Consider the following 25,128-nt stretch of genomic DNA (forward strand, 5'->3'; position numbering starts at 1 on the left):
TTTTTCCAGAAAGAGACAGACTCTTACCCTTTGGACAGCGAAGAGCAGTCAATCTTGTATCGTGCAGTTTTGAGGAAAAGAAATTAAACATAAAACTTCTAGGCCATTAATGACATTGGCAATAGATTGTCTCAATGACCCTTCCTCTCATGATCCTACTCATCGTATCCCAATGGAATTAATTCTAATTAATCATGCAGCGGCATTTTAAGACATACAAATTTCCAACTGTCCATGTAGATAAAACCCATCATATATTTGTGCTAATCCATAGGAATGAGTCTAACTCAACTTGTTAGGGTGGGAAGCGTGGTCGTGCACTCTAACCACCCAGGTCTGAGTTCCCTTTAGCTCGAATTTAAGTGCCTATTTTTTTTTCTTAATAAAAAATCACCTAACTAAGAGGTTGATTTTTTTTTTGCGCTAATCCATGAGACTTATATACATGAACAAAACAACAAGAAAGTTTAAGCCTGCTGAGCTTAGGCAAAGAGCCAACTGAACACGTTGTGCCGGCCCTCGAGTCACCATGAGTCGGTACCTACCTCGGCAGGACGTGTACACAGAGCATTGCCCCCTTCGAACCACGTAACGTGCGTACGTGACAGTGTGACTCCGCAACCGAAGTGTTACTAGAAAAAGGTTAAAACTCAGCGCTGGACACCATGCGAACCCGTCCGGACAACTCAAAACGGCCACAAACTAACCATCCCACACCACCTGTAGCCACACGGCCCGCCGGGCGCGAGCAAAACAAAACCCGAGCCACCCGAGGCCATCCAGGCAAGGACTCCGGGCCCGCAACGACAAATGGTGGGCCCAGCCTGTCAAGGAGTCCGCCGAGCTCATCAGGGTCGCGCGGCGGCGAAGCTTATTAAAGCGCCCGGCGCAGATCGATCCCTCGCCCCAAATCAAAATCCCCAAAACACAACCCAAACCCCGGGCGGCCACTGCTCCTGCTCCTCCGCGCCGCGGGGTTGAGCGCCGACGAGCCCCTCAGCACCGCCGCCCTATGGCTATGGAGGTCCGCCGCAGGCTCCCGCCGCCGCACGGGGGCGCCCCGGCGGGGCACCCGCGGCGGCGGCCGTCGGCTGCGCCCGGGGCCGAGGGGGAGCGGGTGCGGGTGCAGGCCGGGGACGCGCTGCCGCTCCCGATCCGGCACACCAACCTCATCTTCTCGGCCCTCTTCGCGGCGTCGCTCGTCTACCTGATGCGGCGGTGGCGGGAGAAGATCCGCGCCTCCACGCCGCTCCACGTTGTCTCCCTCGCCGAGATCTTCGCCATCTGCGGCCTCGTCGCCTCGCTCATCTACCTCCTCAGCTTCTTCGGGATCGCCTTCGTGCAGTCCGTCGTCTCCAACAGCGACGACGAGGAGGACTACATCATCGACTCCCGCCGCGCGGCGGCGCCGGCGCCGCCGCCGCAGCAGCCCGCGCCGACCCCGTGCGCGCTGCTGGGGAACCCCGCCGCCGCGCCGGAGAAAATGCCGGAGGAGGATGAGGAGATCGTGGCCGCGGTCGTGGCCGGGAAGATCCCGTCGTACGTGCTGGAGACCAGGCTGGGGGACTGCCGCCGTGCTGCCGGGATCCGGCGAGAGGCGCTGCGGCGGATCACGGGGAGGGAGATGGAGGGACTCCCGCTTGACGGGTTCGACTATGCGTCCATCCTCGGGCAGTGCTGCGAGCTGCCGGTGGGGTACGTGCAGCTGCCCGTGGGCGTCGCCGGGCCGCTCCTGCTCGACGGTCGCCGGCTCTACGTGCCAATGGCGACCACCGAGGGATGCCTCGTTGCCAGCACGAACCGAGGGTTCAAGGCCATCGCGGAGTCCGGCGGGGCCTTCAGCGTCGTGCTCAAGGACGGGATGACGCGAGCCCCGGCCGTCCGGTTCCCGTCTGCCCGCCGCGCCGCCGAGCTCAAGGGTTTCTTGGAGAATCCCGCCAACTTTGACACCCTGGCCACTGTCTTTAACAGGTAAGGACGCTAAATTACGAATCAACATCGCATTGTCCCTTTCAACCCATGCTCCACGCGCCCAACGATCGCACTGCACTGTGGGCTAGTGCAGCTCTTGTGGTCGACGATACGTCTCCATGCCACCAGTCCCAATCAAAGCAGAAACACATGTTGTCAGCTGTCAAATTTCAACCCATAATTGCTTGTACGGTTGCCCAGTTGTTGACCTTATTGGTTTTATATGTTAGGACGATTTGATGATCGAGCTGTTTTGGCCTTTGGGTTTGTGCAGGTCGAGCAGATTTGGTAGACTGCAGGGAGTGAAGTGCGCGATGGCGGGGAGGAACCTTTACATGAGGTTCACCTGCAGCACAGGGGATGCCATGGGGATGAACATGGTCTCCAAAGGCGTCCAGAACGTACTGGACTACCTCCAGGATGACTTCCCTGATATGGATGTCATCAGCATATCAGGTTTTTCCCATATCATAAATTCTTTTAGTTTATTTGTAAAATTTAAGTTGCTTTGTTGTGCATCTGATTGTGTTGTACCCTTTCAAGTGCAAACTTTAGGTAACATTGTACATAACATAAATATATTGGCTTTATGAGAACCTTAAACAAACATAATTGATTGTTAGGTTGCACATGCTCATCATTGTTTCTGTTTGAGATAAGCATTTTCAAATTCAGGAACCAGGTGGAAAATTCTCTTCATCTTCACTCCGATTACACCATTTTTCTAAATCAGACAGCGAACCATCTAGGCATGACCCCGAGAGCTGATGTTGACCTCAGTTGCTCCCATTTGTAGCTGTGGGGCTAGCTTTCTGTCTGTTTCTTCCACTTGTATGCAATGGACAGTTGAAAGAACTAGAACTGATAAGGAGAAATCACACAAGAAAATTTCGAGAACAACCACCGTGTTATAGTCTATTGTTTCAAAATAATATTATTCACTCATTTTGTCATAGCATAAGCAATAGCAGTAAGCCCATTTCCAACAGTGCAGGTGCAGTTATGAAGTGACCTAGCAAATGTCGAAATATCAGTTGAGTAATGCTATGAGAGCCAGGAAAATAGAAACTACAGCCTTTTGGATTTTTTTCTTTTCAAGCACAGTTGAATTTGTGTCAATAACATGATATGTTTGCAAAATTCTCTCCTGCCACAAATCTTTGATGACTTACGCTTTGTTAACCGATCCTATGTAATGAAACAGGTAACTTCTGTTCTGACAAGAAATCAGCTGCTGTAAACTGGATTGAAGGGCGTGGAAAGTCTGTGGTTTGTGAGGCAATAATCAAGGAAGAAGTTGTGAAAAAGGTTCTCAAGACTAATGTTCAGGCACTCGTAGAATTGAACGTAATCAAGAACCTTGCTGGCTCAGCTGTTGCTGGAGCTCTTGGGGGTTTCAATGCCCATGCAAGCAACATTGTGACAGCCATCTTCATTGCAACTGGTCAGGACCCTGCACAGAATGTGGAGAGTTCCCAATGCATGACAATGTTGGAAGCTATTAATGATGGCAAAGATCTCCACATCTCCGTTACTATGCCATCTATTGAGGTATGAAACAACATTCTCTTGCGCTAATAATGTTTTCCTTATTACTTTGTGGTCCCTAATCATTTGGCTTCCATGAGATTTCTTGAAACAATTATATGATATGCCCTTCTTAAAGTAGCTCATTATTAACCAGCAAGTGCCTTTTTTTAATATTTTGTTGACCTCGTCAAGGAGCAGGTACTGTAATGCTAATAATATTGCAATATTGCTTGCTACCCTTCATTTAAGTACATACGGAACCTAGGAATTTCATGATGAAGCTATTGTACAATGGAGATGTCTACTAGCTGCTTTTATGATCTTTAGAATTGATGATGCCTATGCCATCATGGCCTTCATTTTTTCCTGTTTCAGCCGATTGGCATATAGAAATCTCTTGCCACTGTTGAGTTTTCATAATCAGCAGACGCTGGCAATATCAGTCTGTATCTAGTTTATTAGTGGTTAGTAATCTTGTCATGTTCTGTTTGCTATTGCTGATTTCTGAAAATGGCATCTGGAGTGGCATCTGTCTGTACTGGACACTTGCAGAAGAGTTGTTTGCTAGTGTGATTATCTTATGGCCATCCATTATACTGTAACTGATGAGGTATTGTCCTAACCGAAACACAGGTTGGCACGGTTGGGGGGGGCACGCAGCTGGCCTCACAGTCTGCCTGCTTGGACCTACTCGGCGTCAAAGGCGCGAACAGGGAATCCCCGGGGTCGAACGCGAGGCTCCTGGCCTCGGTGGTTGCTGGTGCGGTCCTCGCTGGGGAGCTGTCCCTCATCTCCGCCCAGGCCGCTGGCCATCTGGTCCAGAGCCACATGAAATACAACAGATCCAGCAGAGATATGTCCAAGGCTGCAGAGGAAGCAGACAAACCCAAAAAATGCTGAATGCTGCCCAGTTGTTTTATACCCCTTGGGAATACGGAAGAGAAAGGGTTTCGTAGGTATCCTTGTGGCATGCACAGGAGGGTTAAAGGAAGACAACCCTTCAGGTAAAAGAGAAGATTCAGTCGACTTGTCATGTTTACCAGGCCGTGAAAGCTTTAGGTGTCAAAACACCTTATGGATCCTGGAGTATGACCTATTTGATTGATTGCTCGTTGATGTTGTCGTAGTTCGTCTACTGTCGTTTACTGTTGATTACCCCTCACCCCACCCCCTCTTTTCCCCAGCATCTTGTTTTGCCCGTCCCCTGTGAATCCGGAGAATCTGACCATGGGGTTGGTCGTGGAACCATCACAGCTTCACGCCCACTGGATGCTTCCTCTGCTTTGGCGAGAAAAAATTCGCGTCGGCAGGCGCCGGATGCTTTGTATTTTCAGCTCTGTAAATTAAAAACTTATTTACTTTTGAACCGTAGAGTCGTCAGTGAAGTCGGTGATGTGGTTGTAAAGAAAAAAGATGTGGTCCAGAACAGTTTTATAATATCCTGCATGGTGTCTCTCTCTCTCTCTAGATCGTGTTCATCTCAATTGTATGCCCCAGTTGCCTACCTGTCCACGGATCAGATTTTATTTTAATAAAGCTGACAATTAAGCAAGGCCCCAAAGCCTGCCTGATCCCGCCGCTAAACCAATTGTTTCTGTGACTTATCTGTCCTGAAGACTTGGGATCCAAAAGTTTCTGTGTCTGTCTACCTACACAAGCTGCAACATAGCATGTTCTCGTTTGTACCGCGAGAGTTTCAGTCAGTCCACTCCTGTGCATGGTATCCCCCCGTCACACGTACTGTAGGCTGTAGCATATGAAGGCCCGACCTGCTCCAGCGGGTCTGGTCCTGGGCTCGTGCGCGAAGTGCAGCCGCGGGTAGCTAGAGGCCGTGATGGTGCGCATGCGCTGCACATGTGGCTAGAGGGCAGGTGCAACGCACGTGCTGCCGGTTGGGTCCACTCACTGCCTCACTGAACCCCCCCCCCCCCCCCCCCCCCCCCCCCCCCCCCCCCCCCCCCCCCCGGATTCTGAATTTATGAGCCTTAGCTGCCGCAAACCGCGTGTCCCGTTGCATCTCTTTACCCAACCCTCACGTTAGCAAGTACCATGTCCGAGTGAGCATTGCTCCTGGGTCTGAACGACAAGGGCGAGTGGCAATCAAGGCCGCCTCGCGCTCGGCTTTGCTTTGCTGCTGGCCGGGCGATCGAGACACCACGTGCGCAACCGACAGCTGCAAGCGATCTTGCCTTCTGGTCATGCATGGCGGCTCGAGAGCCGAGACACCCGCTCGTGAGGCCACGGTCGTGGAGGGCGTTGTTGGTTGGTTGGTTGCCCGGCGCCCCGGCCTCCTGTCCGTTCGTGTCCGCGAGTGCTACGGGAGCAGCTCGTCGGTGTTAGTAATGCACGAGGTGGGCAGGGCGACACTCTTTGAACCGTCCTAAATTATAAACTTGTGAGCTGTGAACATCGTGGAACTCGGTGGAGCTAGAGACTAGAGACACGATTAACTTCTTTTCTTTCGTTTTGGCGAGGAAGAGACACTATTGACTTGACTTCTCTCCTGTATCAACAAAAGGCCACAGGCCAACAGCTTTGCCAGTGCCGCAGCCGTCGGCGGGACCGTCGGCCACGGAGGAAGTCGAGGATCATGGGTGAGCAAGAGCAACTGAGCATTGTCTGAACCATCCCCACGACGGTTTTCAATGCCCGGCGCAGGTCACTGACGCGCCCTCTGTGGCCATGCGAACCATGGAGGGAGCAGCGAGCTGGTTGGCGACCTGCCGACCTCCCGTTGTCTTGCCGTGCTTTGGAAGGGGGGAAAATTGACGAGCAAAGGCGCAAAGCGAGCCATTTTTCACTGCTGCCGCCTGCCGCTTCGGGCGGCGTCCCTTCCTCGACACCTCCGCAATTTGCCGGGCTCCACAGTATGCAACACGCCAATACGACGAGTACGGGAGCACGGCGCCTGATGAAGTGACGATAACTCCAAAATGGACCGGGCGGCAGTCCGCAGATCGGCCCAAATCGCATTTTTTCCGTGGGCTAGCGCCGGTCGGCCTTTTGTGATCCAGTGGGCCGACTTGCGCGATCGACAAGACGGCCCCGGGCCTCATCTAATCTTTATAGGCCCGATGGCCTAACCAATAAGAGGCCCTGGCTGGGCCGAGTTGGATGTATCAAATTGCAGTTCGGGATCCGCATGCTTCTGTCTGACTGTTTTTCTCGGAATCCATGTTCTTATTCAGACTGACCTCAGAGTTCAGAAGCAGGTTTCAGTGGGGAATCGAATCTCGAGTGTGTTCACAAGAAAGCTACGAACTGCTGGTGTGCCCACGTCTTTTGCCCCTAACGTGTATAAGCGCGCAAGCCTCCATTCCGTATCCAATGATGTGATGCACGACCTCTTGACTCTACTTCCGACGACCTTTTGGACTCATCGAACGGGTGGACGAGGATCGCGCGCACGAGTGGCCTCCGCGGTTGCAACGACGCCATTTCTGATGCAGCAAACCACTGGGCGTTCCTGTTGATGCGCTAGGAGACTACGGTTAATGTTGTTTGGTAAAAGCCCTAGCTCGAGCTGCCACCTGGAACCGCGCGCGTTGTCACTTGTCGATCAACTAGTAGTTGTTGTGGCGACTGATGAGGTTTTGCCATCTGCTCGATCAGGTCTACTTTTTCTTATTTTCTACTCCTTCCGTTCCAAATTACTATATGTTTTAACTTTTCTAGCTACATAAACTTTTACTATGCATGTCAATATAATATAACTTTTACTACGCATGTCAACATAATATGTATCAAGGTGTGTAAAAAATCGTGTATTTAGAAAAGTTAAAACAAATAATAATTTAGAGGGAGTACGTGTGAGGGGGAAGGATTCAGAGGCTGATTCAAGCCCAAGCGAAGCCCCTGCTCTTCCTCGATACCATTTGTCTGTTGTTCATCAAGATTCCAGATGTCTCCCCCTATATCTGCATGAGCATCCTCTACTCCACATTTGCGAGGATTGTCCTCAGAGACATTGGTGCAAGCGCCAGAAATTAATAATTCCACATATATGTAGGAGTAGGACTGTATGTGACTGTATAGTAATAACTGCTTCGAAATGCTAAGATCTGGGTATATGGATAAGAAGCTGTGTGTTCTTTTGACTCAAATCGTCCAACAAGACTACCCGATTTTCCCCAGCTACGACGAAGCGTTTATAATGAATACACTAGCGCAGCCTTATCTTGTTTGCAGGGCTAGATCTGTGTGCCGTGATCCATCCCAGATCCAAGTCGCTGGGCATTTACGCGCGCGTCTTGTCCCGCACTGTTCCGCCCGTGGCCGGTGTCCAGAACAGCCCAGATAGCCAGAGCCAGTCACAGACGGGCTGGCCGCAGGCGCACGCGTGATCGCGTACGAAACGATGCGCGTGCAAACCGCCCGATCCGATCCGCCCGGCCGGTCCGGGTAGGTTGTGGCGGGCGCAACCGGCGCCGGCCTGCGGGATGCGACGGGCGCGATGGCGAGCCGTGGGCGCCTTGCTCGCCTGCCTGCCGAGATGGGATCTCGTCTCTCCCTCCCCCTCTCCCTCTCCCTCGGTGGCGGGTTGCCCGTGTCGATCGCGCGTGCGTGGCCGCCGGTTTTCTGTTCCTCGCTTTTGTTCCGTTGCGTGATCGATGGTTCCGTGCCTGTCACGCGAGCGGGGCGGCGCGGGGTGAGCTCGCTGGCTGTCCAGAGAAGCCGGCGCTGCACGCCAGCTGCACAGGGGCAGCCGGCCGGCCTAGTTGTGGTGGCCACGGGCGCTCGGCGTGACGGGCGGGGGGGCAACGGCGTCCGGTTCCTTTTCTTAGCAGCAGCAGCAGCGTGATTAGAAAAATGGACTTCCGTGCAAGGAATCGACCGCGGGCCTTTCTTCCGCAAACACTTTTCTGAAGCAACCGGCAGAGGCATATGGTGTACGATGTGCATTTTCTTGACAATGCAAGATATTTTCTTAATGGTGCTTTAGTTCGGATTAAAATTCTCGTCACTTCGAATATTCGGATGTTAATTAGGAGGATTAAATATGAGCTAATTATAAAACTAATTATAGAGATGAAGGCTAATTCACAAGATGAATCTATTAAGCCTAATTAATCCATCATTAGCACATGTTTACTGTAACACCATATTATCAAATCATGGAATAGATTCGTCTCGCAAATTAATCCCCATCTGTGTAATTGATTTTATAATTATTCTATGTTTAATACTCCTAATTAGTATCTAAACATTTGATGTGATAGGAATTTAGCAGGTTCTAAAGAACCAAACACCCCTTAGTTTGAACAACCAAATGGAAGTTACCCTAAATTATCATTGGTTTTGACTTTTTTAATATATAACTTTGAGCATGTATTTAGACATAATGTATATTTAGCTGCATAGCAAAAATTATGTATATAGAAAAATAAAATGGTAATTTAGGATGGAGGAAGTATTTTGTGCTCTGGGCAAGATTGTTCGAACGGAAATACGTGCAGGAATACAGTGCCAGACTGCCAGTGGAGCTGGTAGGCGTAGATCTGGTGTGGTCAGGTCAACAATTCCCGCTAGTGGTCACCACGTCCTTTCAGTTCGGTCTTGCCTGCGAGAGGTCATAAAAGGCCAACAGAACCCTCTCAGGAAAAGAGGGAAAAGGGTGAACAGAACACATGCTCGTAGCCTCGTACACAGAGGAATCTGAACGCGTACAAGTAATTGTTTAGTTGCCTAACTTTGGCCAACCAAAATTACTGTAGCGTTTCGTTTGTATTTGTGAATTATTGTCCAAATATTAATTAATTAGGCTTAAAAAATTCGTCTCCCAAAGTGCAACAAAATTGTGCAATTAGTTTTTTATTTCATCTACATTCAGTACTCCATGCACGTACTGCAAGTTTGATGTGATGAAAAATCTTCTTTTTGCATAGTGCTAAAGTTGGGATTTTGGAGTGAATTAAACATGGCCCAAATCCTGGAGAACCTCGACTCCTCGAGTGCTCGACTGTGAAGTCTGTGTGAGGCGATCCGATGCATTTGTGGCGGTTCGTTCGGTGGTTCAGGCGCGGAATTGAACCATGCTGGCGTTCACCGGCTGGCATCTTTCCGTAAAAGGGCACCTGTGCGGAGAATCTGGTTTCTGTAAATGGTAAAGTTGGACGAGGTTTCAGGTTTGGTGTGCAGAGAACGGAGCTCGCCAACCAAGAACCAACCCGGCGGGGGTGAACCTGATGACGCACCTCAACTGGGCAACAGACTGGCTGAACAGTCGATGAAGGTGAGGTACTGATGATGATGCGCTACTACATTTCTCTGAGGGGCGTTTTCTTCCCGTGTCTTATTTTTAGCACGTGTCACATCGAATGTTTAGATACTAATTAGGAGTAGTAAACGTAGACTATTTACAAAACCAATTACATAAGTGGAATCTAAACGGCGAGACAAATCTATTAAGCCTAATTAATCCATCATTAGCAAATATTTACTGTAGCAACACATTGTCAAATCATGGACTAATTAGGCTTAATAGATTCGTCTCACCGTTTAGATTCGTCTTATGTAATGGGTTTTGTAAATAGTCTACATTTAATACTCCTAATTAGTATCTAAACATTCGATGTGACGGGTGCTAAAGTTTAGCAAGCGGAAGAAAACAGGCCCTGAGTCTCGGGGGTGTTTGATACCCATGCTAAAGTTTAGCACATGTCACATCGAATGTTTGATGCTAATTAGGAATATTAAGCATAGTCTAATTATAAAACTAATTGCACATATGGAGTCTAATTTGCGAGATGATTTGACAATGTAGTGCTACATTAACCATTTGCTAATGATGGATTAATTAGGCTTAATAGATTCGTCTCGCGAAATAGCATAGGGGTTATGCAATTAGTTTTATAATTAGCTCATGTTTAGTCCTCCTAATTAGCATCCGAACATCCGATGTGACACTGCTAAAGTTTAGCACCTAGTATCCAAACGCCCGCTTAGAAAGTAAAAAAAAAGTGACAGGCTACTGCTTCGTGGTGCCTGTAGCCCGAAGCCCACTAGTACACAACAGAAGAAGCAAGCACAAGCAACATGGCTGGGTGGCTCGGTCAAAGGCATGGTTGGCCAGATTCAAAGCTCGTTCCGATCCACGCCCACTTGGGTGCCTGTCAGTGGTGTGTGAAACGACCCGAGGATTACGCCTTTACCCCACATGCACGCCTGCCTGCCCGCTTGCTTGCTGCCTTGCTCGGCTCGCCGAAAGGAAAGCAACAGCGAAGCGATAGATCCACTGATCCGGCCAGCTCCGGCCCGGCCTTTCACCGCAAGTCTTGTACTCTTGTTTAGGTGCTGCCTGATCCACCACGGGCCCCGGCCAGGAACCCAGGATTAAACTAGCGGATCGTTGTCGCGGTGAAAGAGCGGCGCGATTGGAGGGGAATACGGAATATTGGCCGTGCCCTTGCGTGCAGCGATCTCGATGCGATCCGTGTCGCTGTCAGGCGGAATTCTACGCGTAAAGAACAGCAACCCCGCATGTCCAACTGACGCCCCCGCCGTTCTGCAGCAGGCCGGCAGCTACCTCCCCGGATCGCGGCGGGAGGGCGAGGCGGTGACGGTAACGCGGGCGCGGGTGGTCCGTCCCTCGCCTCCGAGGTCCCATGGTGCGGCGTGAGCGCGAGCGACGGACGACTGGACGAAGCCTTTTGCCCCCGGTCCCGAGCCTTTCGCTTTCGGTGGGAGGGGTCAGGGGTGGCACGCTCGGCTCGCGCCTCGGCCTCGCGGGCCGGTGGGTGGTTGGTTGTGTGGGCGCGCTCGCTCCCCCCGTCCGTGGCGTCGCGTGGCCACTGGCCCCGTCGCGGACTAGGTTTTTTCTTTTTTGTTTTGTTCGTTTGACCCGGCGCGCGCGATGGGGGGTGCTAGGTCGGGTTGGTTTCGGGCCGTCGGGGTCACGCTCGCGGCCGGACGTGCGTGCGTTTCAGCTGGAAACCAGCCGGAAAACGGTGGAAATTCGGAGGAGCTGGGTTGGGGGCCGCGCCGGATTCGCTCGTCTCTTTTGCTGGCCGCGGACAAGTGTCAACTGCCATGCCAAGTTTTCAGATTTCAATCGCTGCCATGCCAAGTTTCGCAGTCACACGTGCAGTCACTTCCCCGGCGAATAGTCAGGTCAGACCTTGGTGGTTTCTTCCTATAGTTTCCCCCGCGGAATACTTCTCCATCGGCGTCGCACCCACCAAAGATCTCCTCTCTCTCCCTCTTCCTCTCCCTCTCTCCCGATTGCGAACAGCGTTGCCTTTGTGCTTGTTACGGTACGGTGAAATCCTCCCTCTTCAAAGGTTTGTTACGGCACGGTGATGCTGGACCCACCCCGTGTGTGAACTACCGGTCTTGGGAGATACCACGGTGTCGTTGTCAATCCACCAAACACCAGCGCGCGACGGCTAGTGTTCGTATGTAGGTTGTAACGTAGTGTCCCTTTCATGTACGTGCCCAAATTGCAACGGGAAGGAAGCGTCCAGTTCATTTACGGTCCACGATTTTTTGTTGGCGACGGGGCAGGTTTTGTTCGAAGCAAGGCTCGGTATCAACGACACACTTCCAAGCTAACGAGTTATCAACTTATCATTAATTGCTTTACCTCTTATAGTCTTTATGTTCGATACTTATGACTTATGAGGGCCACCTTGTAGTGCTTGTGCTTAAATCACTTATGTTTAAGTTTGGTATTATTTTAAGTTTTCTTTTTCAAGAGTGATATAGCTTTCAAATTATAGATGGACACAGGAAATAGTGGTCCACAACAGCCTAACCGAGCCATAACCGGTATTACCGCAAATTTTCTCCTTGGCAATTGAAACTTGAGGTAACTCTCGAACTCAGAGCATTGTCATTTACCAATCGTACAATCGTCAGACTCTCAAGCTCATGCAATTGTCCGCGTCATGCATGACGCAACCTGCTACGGTTGCCAATTACTACAAAACAAACAAGTTTTAAATGCATTTATTAGTTTTCTGATGATACATCTTTTCTTTTGAACAGGGTAAAATTACATTCATAAAGTGGTGTGTTAGGTTGGAAGCCATGGTTAACCCATATGATGGTTATGCCGTGGATGTTATGTTTGATTCACATGGCTACTAAAAATGTAGTCCCAACGTGTGTAGCGGCACTTTGGATAGATTTGAAATCATTCCATTTGATGGTTATGCCTTGGATTTATGTTTGATTCAAAGGGCGACTGATTCCTCTTCCTGGAAGAGGAAGCCAAAACTCTTTCAAATGCTATCTAAAAAGATCCACGAATATGTTTGTTGAAAAGAAAAGGAGAAAAAATATTAATTTAAAAATATGTTATAGAACATATATCCACATTTCAAATATAAATCAAAAGCCTATATTACTTACTTTGGATCCAAATCGTGTGAAGCAGATAAAAATATCTAACCTATAGTTGAATACTAGCTCAAACAAATGGTAAACGCACAATTTGATGATGCATAATATAGCAACATTCAAAATCCCTATCCCTATGATTGAATAGAGGAGAGTAGAGATCTAGGCTAAGAGCAAGAAAGAAGGCATATAGAGAAAGGAATGGAATCATGCATATAGAATTATGAATTCAACATCGATTTTAGGTCAGAAGCAGTTCTTAAGTTACATAGAAAACATGTAGTTTGTACCCTACACATTGTAAGCGCCATGAGAAGAAAAGCAGAGGGGAACTATTCAAAAGAACAATGTGCAAGGTGTTAGAAGATGTCTATGTGCTATATGTGCCGTGCATGTACATGGGCCCTGGCTGTGCGCCAGGCCCAGGGCAGCTCCCTGCCGTGCGCTAGATGGATTAGGATGGGTAGTCTTATCCCTTGGTCGGTTGTGTTTCTATAAACCTCACCAAGGGCTCACCAAGGGCTGCATATCTATTTGTACATGTTGTATACCCTTATCAATCTATTATTCCACGCAATCCCTATTGCTTTCATGGTATCACAAGTCTGGGTTATTCCCGATTCCTTACCTTTCGCATCCTAGCACGCTGCCGGCCGGCCCCGCTCCCAGCGCGCCCAACCGCTGGCGCTGCCCTCAGCGCGCCCGACCGCTAGTGTTGCCTTCAGAGCGCCCGACCGCGGCGCTGCTCCTGCATCGGCTCTCTACCGCCGCTGCCCTCCATGGCCGGCACCCTGCCGCTTGAGTCCTTTGCCGCCGCGGCTGATGCTAGCGCCGCCGCCGCTGCTCAACGCCGCACCGCCCGCAAGGAAGCCCGCGCCGCCACCCTCGCCCGCGCCGTCACGGCTGAGGCTGACGCCGCCGCTACCGCGCAGGAGTGCGACGCCGCCGACGCCCGCCTTCACGAGGCCCTGGCGTGTGCTGCCCAGGAGCGCAAGGGCGCCCCGCCTAACTCCGACAAGGAGGACGCTAGGTAAGTTTAGGGAGGCGAGCATTGGAAGAAATTGAAGACCTTTGAACAATAATACCCTTCCAGCTGTTATGTTCCTTATATACGAATCAAAGGGCGACAAAATAACATGTGCGCAATGTACATTTAATTTTGGCACTCTTCATGTTCGTGAATGCATTGTCTACTTGCGTAGTTGAGTTAATACCTTAGTTGTAATTTGTAGTTGCAAGAAGGTCAAGGTTTAATTAATACTCTTACATAAAATTAAATCTTTTGGATGACCATGAGGCAATAAGTCAAAGTAATAATCTACCTATCGATATCTTGCACGCAACTCCTATAAAAATATAAAACCTAGACAAACTATACACTAAAAGAAGATAAATGGATGCCAATAGTAGAATTATGTGCAAAAGCAGTCATAAGCTAGTTATCTTTTTCGAAGAAGACATCTCTCCATGCTTAAAAATAGCTGTAACCAATGCTGTCACCCCTGAATTCTGTCATCAACCAAGCATATCACCACTTTCAGGGGCTCAAGCGATAAAGAGAGAGAGAGAAAAGCCATCGGTACTGCTAGCGTCCGGACGTCCGATTGCAATTTTTCCATTGGACGCTCCGTTGCAACATCAAAATAAAATATCTGCAACATCAAAAATCTATGGTTGCAACATTGAAAAATATGCGAAAAAATGACTACGTCATTCAACTCTAAGATAAAAAAATTCCCACCGTAACATGAACACTATATTTCATATAATACTCATTGTGAAACATGTAAAAATACTAATTACAATATTGATGTTTAACTATTACTATGTCGAGCTGTTCGATTTTTTTAAGATTCCGGACATGAGTTCCGTAGCATTACCGAAAAGCCACGCGCTTCTAGAAGCACTTGACCCCAGCACGATTAGGCGCAAAAAGATTTATCTACTGACCAGGCCTGCACATTATCCCACGACGACGTCACAGGAGCCCCCGTGACGCAGGCGGAGACGCCGGCCGGCTCTGTCGGTGGGTTGGCTCGTGTGCTGCCGTATCCAAACCAAACCACTGTTCGGCCGCACCACGTCGCCGCGGGGGCCCGCGGACCCGAACGCCGCTATCCGGGCGCGCAACAATCTGGGCGCCTAGCAGTGACAGTAGGAGTAGCGGTAGCCGTCTTGTTGAGGCGGAATCCGGCGGCCTGGCCAGTTTCTAGTAGGCCGTATAAATCCAGATCACGGCTAAATCGCGTCCCCAAAAACCTCTTCCTTCGAAAGCGAACACAACAAGCAGGGGGAGGTAGAGACAGATCCACACCTCGCCTCGCCCCCACCTCCTCGCCGATCGGGGGTCCAGATCGCTTCGCTGCGGAGGTGGCCGAGGGGAGGAGCAGCCTCCCGGATCCGCCTCGCCGTCAGCTGTAAGTGCTTCCTCATGCCTCGATCTCTCTCCCTCTCTATCTCTCACCTCTCCGGGAGCTGTTGGTTCTGTACTTCTGTGCTGTTTGTTTGAGGTGGCTGGTGCAGCGTGATCTCTGATCTGCGATCTCCTGGGGTAATCTTCTGACGTCTGACAAGCGAGCTGTTCTGCTCTGGTTTGTGGTTTTGTGCGTGCAGGATCGGGGCGTGATCCGCGGGGGAGGAGCAGCAATGACGGCCGAGGGGACGGCGTGCAACGGCGCCGGCGAGGCGCCGAAGGCGGAATTCTCGCTGGAGAAGGCGGTGGCTGCGCCGCCGGAGGAGAAGGCGGCCGGGGAGCGCGAGGGCGAGGACGTCGGCGGGCCGTTCGTGATCGTGAACGGCAGCGACTCCGACGGACACTCCGAACGCGGCTCAGATCTGCGCAAGGGGCCCGACTATGACTCGCCCTCCGACGTCGAGGACGTGCCCGCCTCCAATGCGGCTCCGGACGCCGCCGCAGGTGGAGATCACGGGGCCGCCGGCGGGGAAGTGAGTGCTCCGGGTGCGGCGCTCGGTGCTTCGTCGGCGGACGGGGGTGATCGTGCAGCTGACGGCTCTGAGGGTGGCGCGGATGAGGGCAAAAGTGAGCCAAGTTCCGATTTTGTTGCTGAAGTGCCGCAGCTCGAGGCTGCCGGTGAAGAGCACGGTGGGGTAGCAGCTCCGGAGCCCATTGGGAGCGACCCTGCCATCGCTGGTGCTGATTCTGAGGCACCTGCTGTGGATTCCGAGGTTGAAGGCAAGGAGGATACTGTAGATGAAATTGCTGCTACTGATGTTGCTGAATCAGTGGTGCACAAGGCAGCTAGCGAAGAGCAGGATGGAGAGGATGCTGCTGCGGAGTCCTGTGGGCATGATGATGCCGTAACATCTGCCAAATCCAGTTCTGCTGTTATGGAGTCTGAGGTTAATGGAGAAGATAGCAAAGAAGAACAGAGTGCCACTGATGCCCCGGAGCCAGTGGAGCAGGGTACCGGTGGAGGAAGTACTTTGGTGGAAAATGGGCATCTTTGTGCTGACGTGAGTGCTGGTTCGTTGGAAGCTGCAACTGAGCCTGAGAGTCAAGAGGATGTTGCTGTGGAGTCCCTCGGGCATGAAGAGGCCCCAATGTCTGCCAAGTCTGGTTCCGCTGTCATTGAGTTGGAGGCTACTGGGGAGGATAGCAAAGAAGAACAGAGCGCTGCTGATGTTGCGGAGCCGGTAGAGGAGGGTACAGATGGTGCAAGTTCTTTGATGGCTAATGGTCATGTCTGTGCTGACACAAGGGTTGATTCATTTGAAGCTTCAGCTGAGCCGGAGAATCATGCTAATGAGAGCAAACTGGAACAAAATGCCACTGAAATCGCAGCATCAGTGGAGGAGGATACCTGTGAGGATGGCATAGATGCATCACAAACCAATGGTCATATTTGTGCTGCCATGGGTGGCGATTCTTGTATAGTTGCTTCTGAGTCCGAGGTTCATGCCATTGAGACTGAAGGGCAAGAAACTGATCAGCAAGAGGAGGGAGCTCCAACAACTGAGGCTCAAGTATTACAAGGACTGCTGGAAGCAACTGACAGAAACTGTGCAGGTAGTGTTGAGGAACTCACAGGAGAGGAAGTCGACGCAGGTGGTCATAGCAATGCAGAAGGCAGTGCTGATGCTTCTGGGGAGAAGGAACCCATGGACAAGCAAGCAGAAGGTGAAGCCACATGTGGTAGTCTTCTTCAGTTAGAGGAGCAATTGGGGAAGGATGGTGTAGATGATTCATGTGATGAATGCATGCCTGGTGTTGTTTCCTCCAATGAGGAAGTAGAGCTTCCTGTGGAGAAAGGAACAAACGAAGCTGTTCCTGCTGTCTGTGAGCCGGAGGAAGTAACTGAGAATACAAGCCAAGAGACCATGGGGGGTGATGGATTGGTCAAGGATGGAGATTCTATTTGCACACTTCATTCTTTGGAACCAGAATCAGATCCTTCAAGCCTGGAACACAAAGTCCAGGCGGAAGTTGCTACAGTTGATGACACCGCAGCAGAGTCAGATTTTAAAGTTGACAATGTGGTGGAAGCAAAAACAGCAGCTTGCGAAGTTGAGGAAATGGAGGTAAAAGATGAGGCAGATTTAGGTCCTTCCTTGTCTCAGCAGAATTGTGAATCTTCAACGGAAACGGTAGAGTATGAGAAGATTGAAACACCAGGTGTTGAAATTGAGAATGATGTAGCAGAAGTAGAATCAAAGGAAGAGGTTGAGAGGAAGGTTGTTGATGCTGTCTCATTGCAAGAAGCTGCAGCTTCTGAAGCCTCCACTTTCCACAATGAGCCAAGGTCCATAGATTTGGTTGACAGTGATAGCGTCAATCATTCTAGCCCTGCTACTGAGTTGGAATCTTGTGACCATGTACACATTGAAGAGAGCAGATCCCAAGAAATTTCAAAGACCACAGTTGAGCAAGTTGTATGTGGTGCTCCTTTGGAGCATGGATCTATGGTGGCCAATGAAGCTGAAACCAGTCCTGAAACAGAAAATGGATCTCAAGAAAAACATAGTGACGCTGCTGTTGATCAAGGTGAACCTGTCGACTTGACTGTAGATGAATTTCCTGTGGTTGATACAGCAGTAGGTATTTCTAAAGAGGATGAATCGAGTGAGATTGTTGGAGGTAGCAACCCACAGGAAAGCCAGCCAGAAATTTGCAATGCATCTGGTGCGTCTGATGAGTGTTCCACCAGAACTGAAAATGAAGTTCCGTCGCCAATTAACAAGGTTGATGAGACATGCAACGGTACCTGTCCTGAAAACGCAGACGTGCCTACTAAATCTCGTGACGAGGTTGAAACCAATTGCTTGGAAGGTATGCAGCCATTTTTTAAATGTATTCTCCTTAATGCTAATTATAGCCCACTTTGGGAGTTAATTGCTTACTACCATAATCCTTGTATAACAGCATTAGAGCCTTCATCTATTGGCACGGTTGTCCCAGCAGAACACAAGGACGATCATGAACATGCTGCTGGCAATCATGCAGAGGTCATCGGGCCACAGAAGGTCTATATGATAAAAATTCCAAGATTTGCGGGTGAAGACCTCTGGGCTAAGACACAGGCTGCACAGGCTCACTTAGATCAACTGACCCAGGAAAGAGATGCGATCAATCGTCGCAAGCAAAAGCAAAAGGTAATAAGCTGCCTAAGTATTTTTAAAAAACAAGCCTCCTAATGTTTGTCTTCTTTTCTTTTCTTTTCTTCCTATCTTGGTTCTTATCTTGAACAAATATATTGCAGGCTGTATGTGATCAATACAGGGAACAGCTGGAGGCAGCACGACGAAAAGAGAGGGAAGCTAGGGCTGCACATGGAGATAAGAAGAATGATTTAAATAGTCTACGGTCAGTAATAGGGAAAATGAACCAAGCAAATTCAATTGAAGAAATTGATGAGCTGGTAAGAATTCTAACTTTGTTACCCTCCTTTTAATATTGCGCTATGGTCTTTAGATCTTAACTCTGTCTTCTTTTGATGTTTTAGATTGTGACGAAAGAGAGGACTATGCAACATGAGACCATTTCTTTGAGAGCTGAAAAGGCTTTAATTAAAGAGATTAATGACCTAAAAGCCCAACGAAAGCAGTTGTCCTCCAATATTGGCTCAAAGGCTGAAATCAATGAGGCATTCGACCAAAAAGATCATATTCATGAGCGGCATAAGGTATTGAAGGCAGCACATCAGAATTGTCCTCTCAGTGCCATTTCATCATTTTACGTGCTGACTGGTTTTTTATATTCTTCTAGGCGTTAAAGAAGGATTCTGATGTTTTATTCACCAACCTGAAATCCCTAGAGGAGAACACAAGAAAGATTCTTAAATCCTTTGAAGATGAAAGAACAGCTCTCAGAAAATTAAATGAGGAATACCGAGCTGCAAATGAATTACGTCAAAAGGCCTACAGTGAGTGGTCCGAGCTTAAAGCAGAGCCCTGGAAGAAGGTAAGTCTTTACTCATTGCAGTTCCTGTGCATTTGGTTGCTGCAAGGTGAATCATGTATGTCTTGCTTTATACGATCCACAAATTTGAACTGTACAACACGGTTAAATAAAACTGTGTATTGAATAGAGGATTAGTTTGAGAAGATATCTGGTTCCGTGGGACTGAAAGATTGACTATGTATTAGGAATAGCATTACCCTTTCGATTTCACCAAGCCATCACTCATCTGTGATACTATGGTCCCCGTCTCCTATCTCTTGTGCACATGTGCTCATTATATCAGAATTCATTTACTGAGCACTGGCGACAGGCAATTTCTTTGTGATACACTGCTCCTGCTTCCTGGGGGCAGGGGAGGGGTTCCCCTTCCCAGCAAACAGAAGTAGTGCAGAACACACTTATACACACAGGCAACTTGGGAAGCATGCGATCTAGATTGTTTAAAGGTGGCTTATTAGTTGTGTAAAAGCTGAATATGTTCCTTTGCATTTCTTTTTTGGATTGCAGAACCAGTACTTCTTCACGTACAGGGATAACCGGAAGACTGCAGAGGATTTCAAAATTTCTGCTGATATGAATAAACTAAAGTCATACTGTAAGGATCAGGTAAATCACACATCCTGTCTTTAATACGGCTGCACTTGTGCATTCTAACTATATTAGCACCTATAACCTGGTTTTGATATTCTGTTGAGTAAGCTGGTTTGATATTACCTGTGCTTTTTGCTAATTAAGAAGCAGTACAAGCTCATACTGTTAATGTTTGTGAGTATTGCATTACTACAGCTAAGCGTTGTATTCTTAGTCCTGCCTTCTTATAAGCACGAGAGTTATGGGGCCTCCAACATTGTCATTTGCTAGGTGTTAAAGTTTCGACCCTCCTTGCACATGAGCACTAAAACCCAATGCACATCTTGCCTCGACATTTTGTGGTACTTACCATTTTTCTTTTTTAGATCGAGAGATTTATGGTAATGTGGAATGAAAATGAGGACTTCCGTAAGCAGTATGTTGAAGCAAACAAGTTTAGTACACTGAGGAGATTAGGGACCCTTGATGGACGAAAGCTTGGCCCTGATGAAGATCCTCCGGTCATTCCAAGCAGAAGACCAATGAATGCATCTCCATTGACTGCCTCAAGCCCGGACGTGCCCACTTTAACTTCAGTACCAGCACCTGTATCGGCTGCTCCAGCTTCCATCCCTGCCAAAGAGGAGTCCTTTCCGGTTTTGCCATCCCCCCAGATCAGTAAGCGTGCCAAATCAAAAGCATCTGGTAGCTCTGCCCAGAATGAGAACAATGCTGTTTCAGCATCAGAGGCAGAAGATATTAAACAAACTGAAAAGGAGAAGGCTCGTCTTGTGGAGGAACAATTGGAGTTGGCTAGGAAGGCAGAGGAGTTGGCCCGTGAGGAGGAGGAACAAAGAAAAGAGAGGGCTGCAGCTGAAAAGGAGCGGCTCCGGTTGGAGCAGAAGGCCAAGGCTAAGGAGGCTGAGGAGCGGAAGAGGCGTAAAGCAGAGAAGGAGAAGGAAAGAGCTGAATTCAAAGCACGGAAGGAAGCTGAGGAGAGGGAGAAGGTACAATATGTTCTGCACTTTTTTGCTTTGACATTTGAGTTACTATCACTTAATAATACAATGGAAACTGTCTGCACAACAAGTTTCTAATTCAAAAGCCACCTTTTTTTTCAAACATCTGCAGAAAAAAGCAAAGAAAGATAAGAAGAAAGGCCCAACACCAGCAGACTCGAGCGCTATTGGCGACAGCAATGCTGCAGCATTGGCTACAGCGGATACTGACAGCAACGCTTCAGACAACTCAAGGGAAGTCGAGGTTCCTCAATCGACTGCCCCCAAGAGGCTATCTAGACCGGCAGCTGCCATCAAGCAGCTGAACAGGGTGCAGCCCATGCCAGCGCCCCTGCGTAACAGGGGCAGGAGGAAAATGCGGCAGTACATCCTGATCGCCGCGGCGGTCCTGTCGGTGCTCGCGCTGTTCATGGCCGGCAACTACATTCCCAGGTTGAAGTCGCTTCACCATTAAAGTTCATCGGCACTCCCTATGGATGGCCGAGTCCGTAGGGACGAGGAGGTGGTTTCTTGATGATAGTAAAGGGACACGGCGATTCTGCCGTGGCGAATGAGGCCTACCTAGATATGATGATGCTTCTTCGATTTCCGACTGCTCCGGTTGATTTGTATTTATTTTGCCTTATATTATATAGGTTGTGAAAGTTGGGGGTGCATTGTGTTAAAAGTTATCGGATGGTGGCGAAATATTCGTTAGAACATGGTAATAATAACTATAGATTCTTTTTTGTACAATTCGTCTCTGGTGGTAGCCCTGGCGTGTCTGGTGTTTCATCCTGTGGCGTTAGCTGCTGCCATCGTTCCCTCCGCTGTCGTGAATGATGTCGCTCACCCTGTTCGAAAGAGGCAAGCTGCGAGCATCTTCTGCTCGGAGGAACAAGAGTAGTAGAGCCGAGAGGATATGTGCATTTGGCCTCATAGAGAAGATGAGGCCTTGCTTACAGCTAAAGAGGGAAGATTAGGCACGAGTATGTTTTAGACTGTCCTTTGAAACATGCGCACCGCAATGCATACCAGTACTTCAGCCTGTACATATACATACTACTAGTACTCCTATGTGTGTATGTGTCGTGTACAATTGTACAGGACGACGAACAACACGAAGAAAAGACGCGACACGCACACACGTCTCCGTTTCATCTGAAGCTCCTCCTGCTCCTCCCAATGTTCTCGACGAAGGCCTCCCCGATCCCCTCCCCGATCCCCTCGATGAGCCCCCCGATGACCCCGAACAGCGCGTTCACGGTGACCCTTGCGGCGGCGGCCAGCGCGCTCCGCCTCTCCGGCGGCACGATCCCGTGCGCGTACAGCCCGTTCACCATGTCCTTGGCGCACCGGGCGTGGAGGCAGTACCCGCACGGCAGGCACTGGTACACGAGGTGGTGCCCCCGCCTCGCCCGCCTGCACACCTGGCACACGAAGCTCGTCTCCTCGCCACCCCCCGCCGCCGGGGCCAGCACCAGCGGGTGCTCGTGCGCCGCCGGCAGCTCCATCCGCGCCGACATCGCCGCGCAGCACGGGTGCATGTCGAACCCGCACGACGCGCACCGGAACGAGAAGCCCTTCACGGCCTTGCCGCAGATGTCGCACTTGCACCGAAGGAAACCACCTAAAACACATACAAAACCATTCAAAAGTTTCGCGTTCCAAAGCATTCCAATGCAATTCAAAGAGATAGCAGTGTGATTCGTGTGTACCTGCTGGTTTGGCGAAGAACAGGAGGTGGGGGTGCTTGGGGTGGAAGGGGTGGTCGTGGAGCAACGGCGGCGCCAGCGCGCAGAACTCGTGGAGCTGGAAGCCGCAGGTCTGGCACATGAAACGCTTCCCGGCGCCGTACTCCTTGCACCCCATGCACATGAACAGGTACGGGAAGTCGAAGCGGGCCAGCCGGTGCTCCGGGTGGCTGAAGTGCACGATCTCGCCGTCATCCTCCGCCTCGGGCTCGCTCGTCTCGGGGTCGGGGACATGTTCGGAAGATGGCACCCTGCCGCTGAGTCTTCTCGTGTTAGTCGACACGCACCTGCAGCTCATGTTGCTTGCGCTCTCTGCCTCTATGCCTCTCTAGGATGATGGTTATACCAGCTCTTTCCTTTGATCGTTACCGCCATTGCCGACGCTAGAATTATGTGAAGTTATATATGGAAAGATTGATCAGGAAGATGTCGCTGATGGGCGCACAGAAACTGCTGGTCTGATCTACAGCTATGACTGTGCACGCTGCAGCCTTTTTTACACCCTGTGGTAAAGCTAGGTTTTGATGCTTGTGTGACGGACAAGTCTGGTCTCCTGTGCGGAAGTAACCGCTCAAGAAATCCTCGCCCCCTCTACAGCATCTAATTCCTGATAGGTTCAGAACCCATATCAAGCTAGGTAGAATAGAACAGAGCAGAAATTGCCACTTTTAGAAACATGTTACTTGCATGATGCGAAGAGGGTCTTGACAGGTCTGAGGACCCTGATTGCCCCTCGGATCAATAGCTAGGATCGATTTGAAATGGCCACATTGGCAAGAATTCTTTGGTGGTTTTGATGTTTTCTGGTGCAGAATTTTTTCACATCTGGTACTCCATGCCAGGCTGCCAGCCACTCACACTGTGAATCGACCCTGAATTGACCCTACATGAAGGGGTGTTTGGATACGAGGCGCTAAATTTGAGCAGGGTCATATCAGATGTTCGGATGCTAATTAGGAGGACTAAACATGAGCTAATTACAAAACTAATTGCACAGATGGAGTCTAATTCGCGAGATGAATCTATTAAGACTAATTAATCCATCATTAGCAAATGGATAATGTAGCACCACATTGTCAAATCATGGACTAATTAGGCTTAATAGATTCTTCTCGCGAATTAGACGTCTGTGCAATTAGTTTTATAATTAGACTATATTTAATACTCCTAATTAATATCCAAACATCCGATGTGACTGGTGCTAAAGTTTAGCAGGGGGTATCCAAACACCCCCGAAGTAAGATGAAATGGACATGACTGAGCATCTCCAGCAGATTGCTCATATCCACCTCCAAGACCAAAAACTTACCATTTAGGAGATTTTGAAGGTGAGAGAGGACTCCAACTGACTATCAATCCCTTCCCCAATACCAAAATCTTTTTAGCAATTACCAAAAACTCACCTCCTCTCCCCTTGGTACTAAGGCCCTGTTTGGCATGGCTCCAACTCCAGGTGGAGCTGCTCCACTCCAGAACTCCACATGGAGCCAGCTCCGCTCCAAAACTCCAGAACTAAAATGGGATGTTTGGCTAGATGGGTGCTCTCAGCTCCAAAAAAGATCGATTTCAGTGTGGATTGCCATTGTTGCCCCCCAATTAAGACCCCACTTGTCATCCTCTCTATCCCATCTTCTTCTTCCCCTTTCAATATACCAACGGGTTATGTGTATTTTACATCCATCCATCCCCTTTCAATATCCCAACATATGCTGTAAATGAATGGATGAACATGGTCAGGAGGAGTGAAACTCAAAAAACTTTTGCAAATGTTTCCCTTGGTCTGTCAAAATCTTCCACTTTCAATATGCCAACGGGCGGCAGGGTGGGCGGCGAGCGGCGGGACGGGCGGCGGGGCTGGGCGGCGGGCGGCGGGGTGAGCGGCGACGGGCGGCAACGGGCGGCGACGGGAGCTGGGCGCGACGCGGGGCGGCGACGGGCGACGGGCGCGGTGCTGGGCAGCGACGGGCGGCGACGGGCGCGGCACTGGGCGGCAACAGCGACGGGCGCTGGGCGATCGACTGGCCTTGACGATGGGGAACAATAGAATAGAACGAAATGTTTTTTTTCCATAACCAGTGGTATTGGTGGGTAATTATCCACCAACTCCACGAGGAGGTTCAAAAGAGAGGTTTCTGGAGCAGCAAAAGAGGTGCTCCAAAACTCCACCTCCATTTGCACTACAGCTCCATGGAGTTGGCAACTCCATGAAGTTTTGGAGTTGGGGTGTTTGGCTGAATTTTTTGATGGAGTTGCTGGAGTTTAGGAGTGGAGCCGTGCCAAACAGGGCCTAAGTAGAAGGGGGTCGTAGCTCAGGGGTGCCAGTGGGTAATACTGGAAAGAGCAACTTCAGCAGTAGCCCTTAAACAAAGCTCCTAAAGATTAAATGGGATTTTCTCTATTTTTTAAGGGTCACAAAAATATTTCCAACTTCAACAATAACCCTATGAGGCTTCCCTAGAGACCCAAGAACGGAGGGTGGAGGGAGGAAGAGGTATCCTCGAAATAGGGAGCCAAGTAGAGATTCTATTGGAGTGTGTTTTTTAACTAA

At 49.7% G+C, this 25,128-nt stretch overlaps 3 protein-coding genes across 4 annotated transcripts; 2 read left to right on the top strand and 1 right to left on the bottom strand.

Annotated features, from left to right (window-relative positions):
* The first annotated feature begins 891 nt into the window (after nucleotides 1–891).
* Nucleotides 892–4,968, top strand: LOC117844885 (3-hydroxy-3-methylglutaryl-coenzyme A reductase). Of its 2 annotated transcripts, XR_004637950.2 has the most exons (5): nucleotides 892–1,971; nucleotides 2,246–2,427; nucleotides 3,176–3,522; nucleotides 4,135–4,505; nucleotides 4,686–4,968. XR_004637950.2 is itself a non-coding variant. In XM_034725709.2 (4 exons), exons 1-4 carry the CDS (start codon nucleotides 1,013–1,015, stop codon nucleotides 4,399–4,401), a joined length of 1,755 nt encoding a protein of 584 aa, XP_034581600.1. In that variant the 5' UTR covers nucleotides 892–1,012; the 3' UTR covers nucleotides 4,402–4,968. The 2 variants fall into 2 exon arrangements, 1 of the variants encoding a protein (XP_034581600.1); XM_034725709.2 differs by having other exon boundaries at nucleotides 4,135–4,968.
* Nucleotides 4,969–15,067: 10,099 nt separating this feature from the next.
* LOC117842468 (uncharacterized) lies at nucleotides 15,068–21,582 on the top strand. Its single transcript, XM_034722933.2, has 9 exons — nucleotides 15,068–15,257; nucleotides 15,454–18,127; nucleotides 18,221–18,450; nucleotides 18,558–18,716; nucleotides 18,801–18,980; nucleotides 19,064–19,258; nucleotides 19,766–19,864; nucleotides 20,215–20,835; nucleotides 20,960–21,582. Exons 2-9 carry the CDS (start codon nucleotides 15,487–15,489, stop codon nucleotides 21,299–21,301), a joined length of 4,467 nt encoding a protein of 1,488 aa, XP_034578824.1. The 5' UTR covers nucleotides 15,068–15,257; nucleotides 15,454–15,486; the 3' UTR covers nucleotides 21,302–21,582.
* A 256-nt stretch (nucleotides 21,583–21,838) lies between these two features.
* Nucleotides 21,839–23,378, bottom strand: LOC117842469 (uncharacterized). The gene has a single exon (XM_072291475.1). The coding sequence runs from the start codon at nucleotides 22,812–22,814 to the stop codon at nucleotides 21,984–21,986; it is 831 nt and encodes a 276-aa protein (XP_072147576.1). The 5' UTR covers nucleotides 22,815–23,378; the 3' UTR covers nucleotides 21,839–21,983.
* Between the last annotated feature and the right edge of the window lie 1,750 nt (nucleotides 23,379–25,128).

This window comes from Setaria viridis, chromosome 2 (genome assembly GCF_005286985.2).
Source record: "Setaria viridis chromosome 2, Setaria_viridis_v4.0, whole genome shotgun sequence".
NCBI lineage: Eukaryota > Viridiplantae > Streptophyta > Magnoliopsida > Poales > Poaceae > Setaria > Setaria viridis.

What these genes read in the sequence shown, in the direction of transcription:
- LOC117844885 (XM_034725709.2), top strand. Translation starts at nt 1,013, where the DNA reads ATGGCTATGGAGGTCCGCCGCAGGCTCCCGCCGCCGCACGGGGGCGCC. An exon ending in CTGGCCACTGTCTTTAACAG is followed by an intron (nt 1,972 to 2,245) that starts GTAAGGACGCTA and finishes GGGTTTGTGCAG; the next exon opens with GTCGAGCAGATTTGGTAGAC. An exon ending in GGATGTCATCAGCATATCAG is followed by an intron (nt 2,428 to 3,175) that starts GTTTTTCCCATA and finishes GTAATGAAACAG; the next exon opens with GTAACTTCTGTTCTGACAAG.
- LOC117842468 (XM_034722933.2), top strand. Translation starts at nt 15,487, where the DNA reads ATGACGGCCGAGGGGACGGCGTGCAACGGCGCCGGCGAGGCGCCGAAG. An exon ending in GTCGCAAGCAAAAGCAAAAG is followed by an intron (nt 18,451 to 18,557) that starts GTAATAAGCTGC and finishes AATATATTGCAG; the next exon opens with GCTGTATGTGATCAATACAG. An exon ending in ATATTCATGAGCGGCATAAG is followed by an intron (nt 18,981 to 19,063) that starts GTATTGAAGGCA and finishes ATATTCTTCTAG; the next exon opens with GCGTTAAAGAAGGATTCTGA.
- LOC117842469 (XM_072291475.1), bottom strand. Translation starts at nt 22,814, where the DNA reads ATGTCCCCGACCCCGAGACGAGCGAGCCCGAGGCGGAGGATGACGGCG.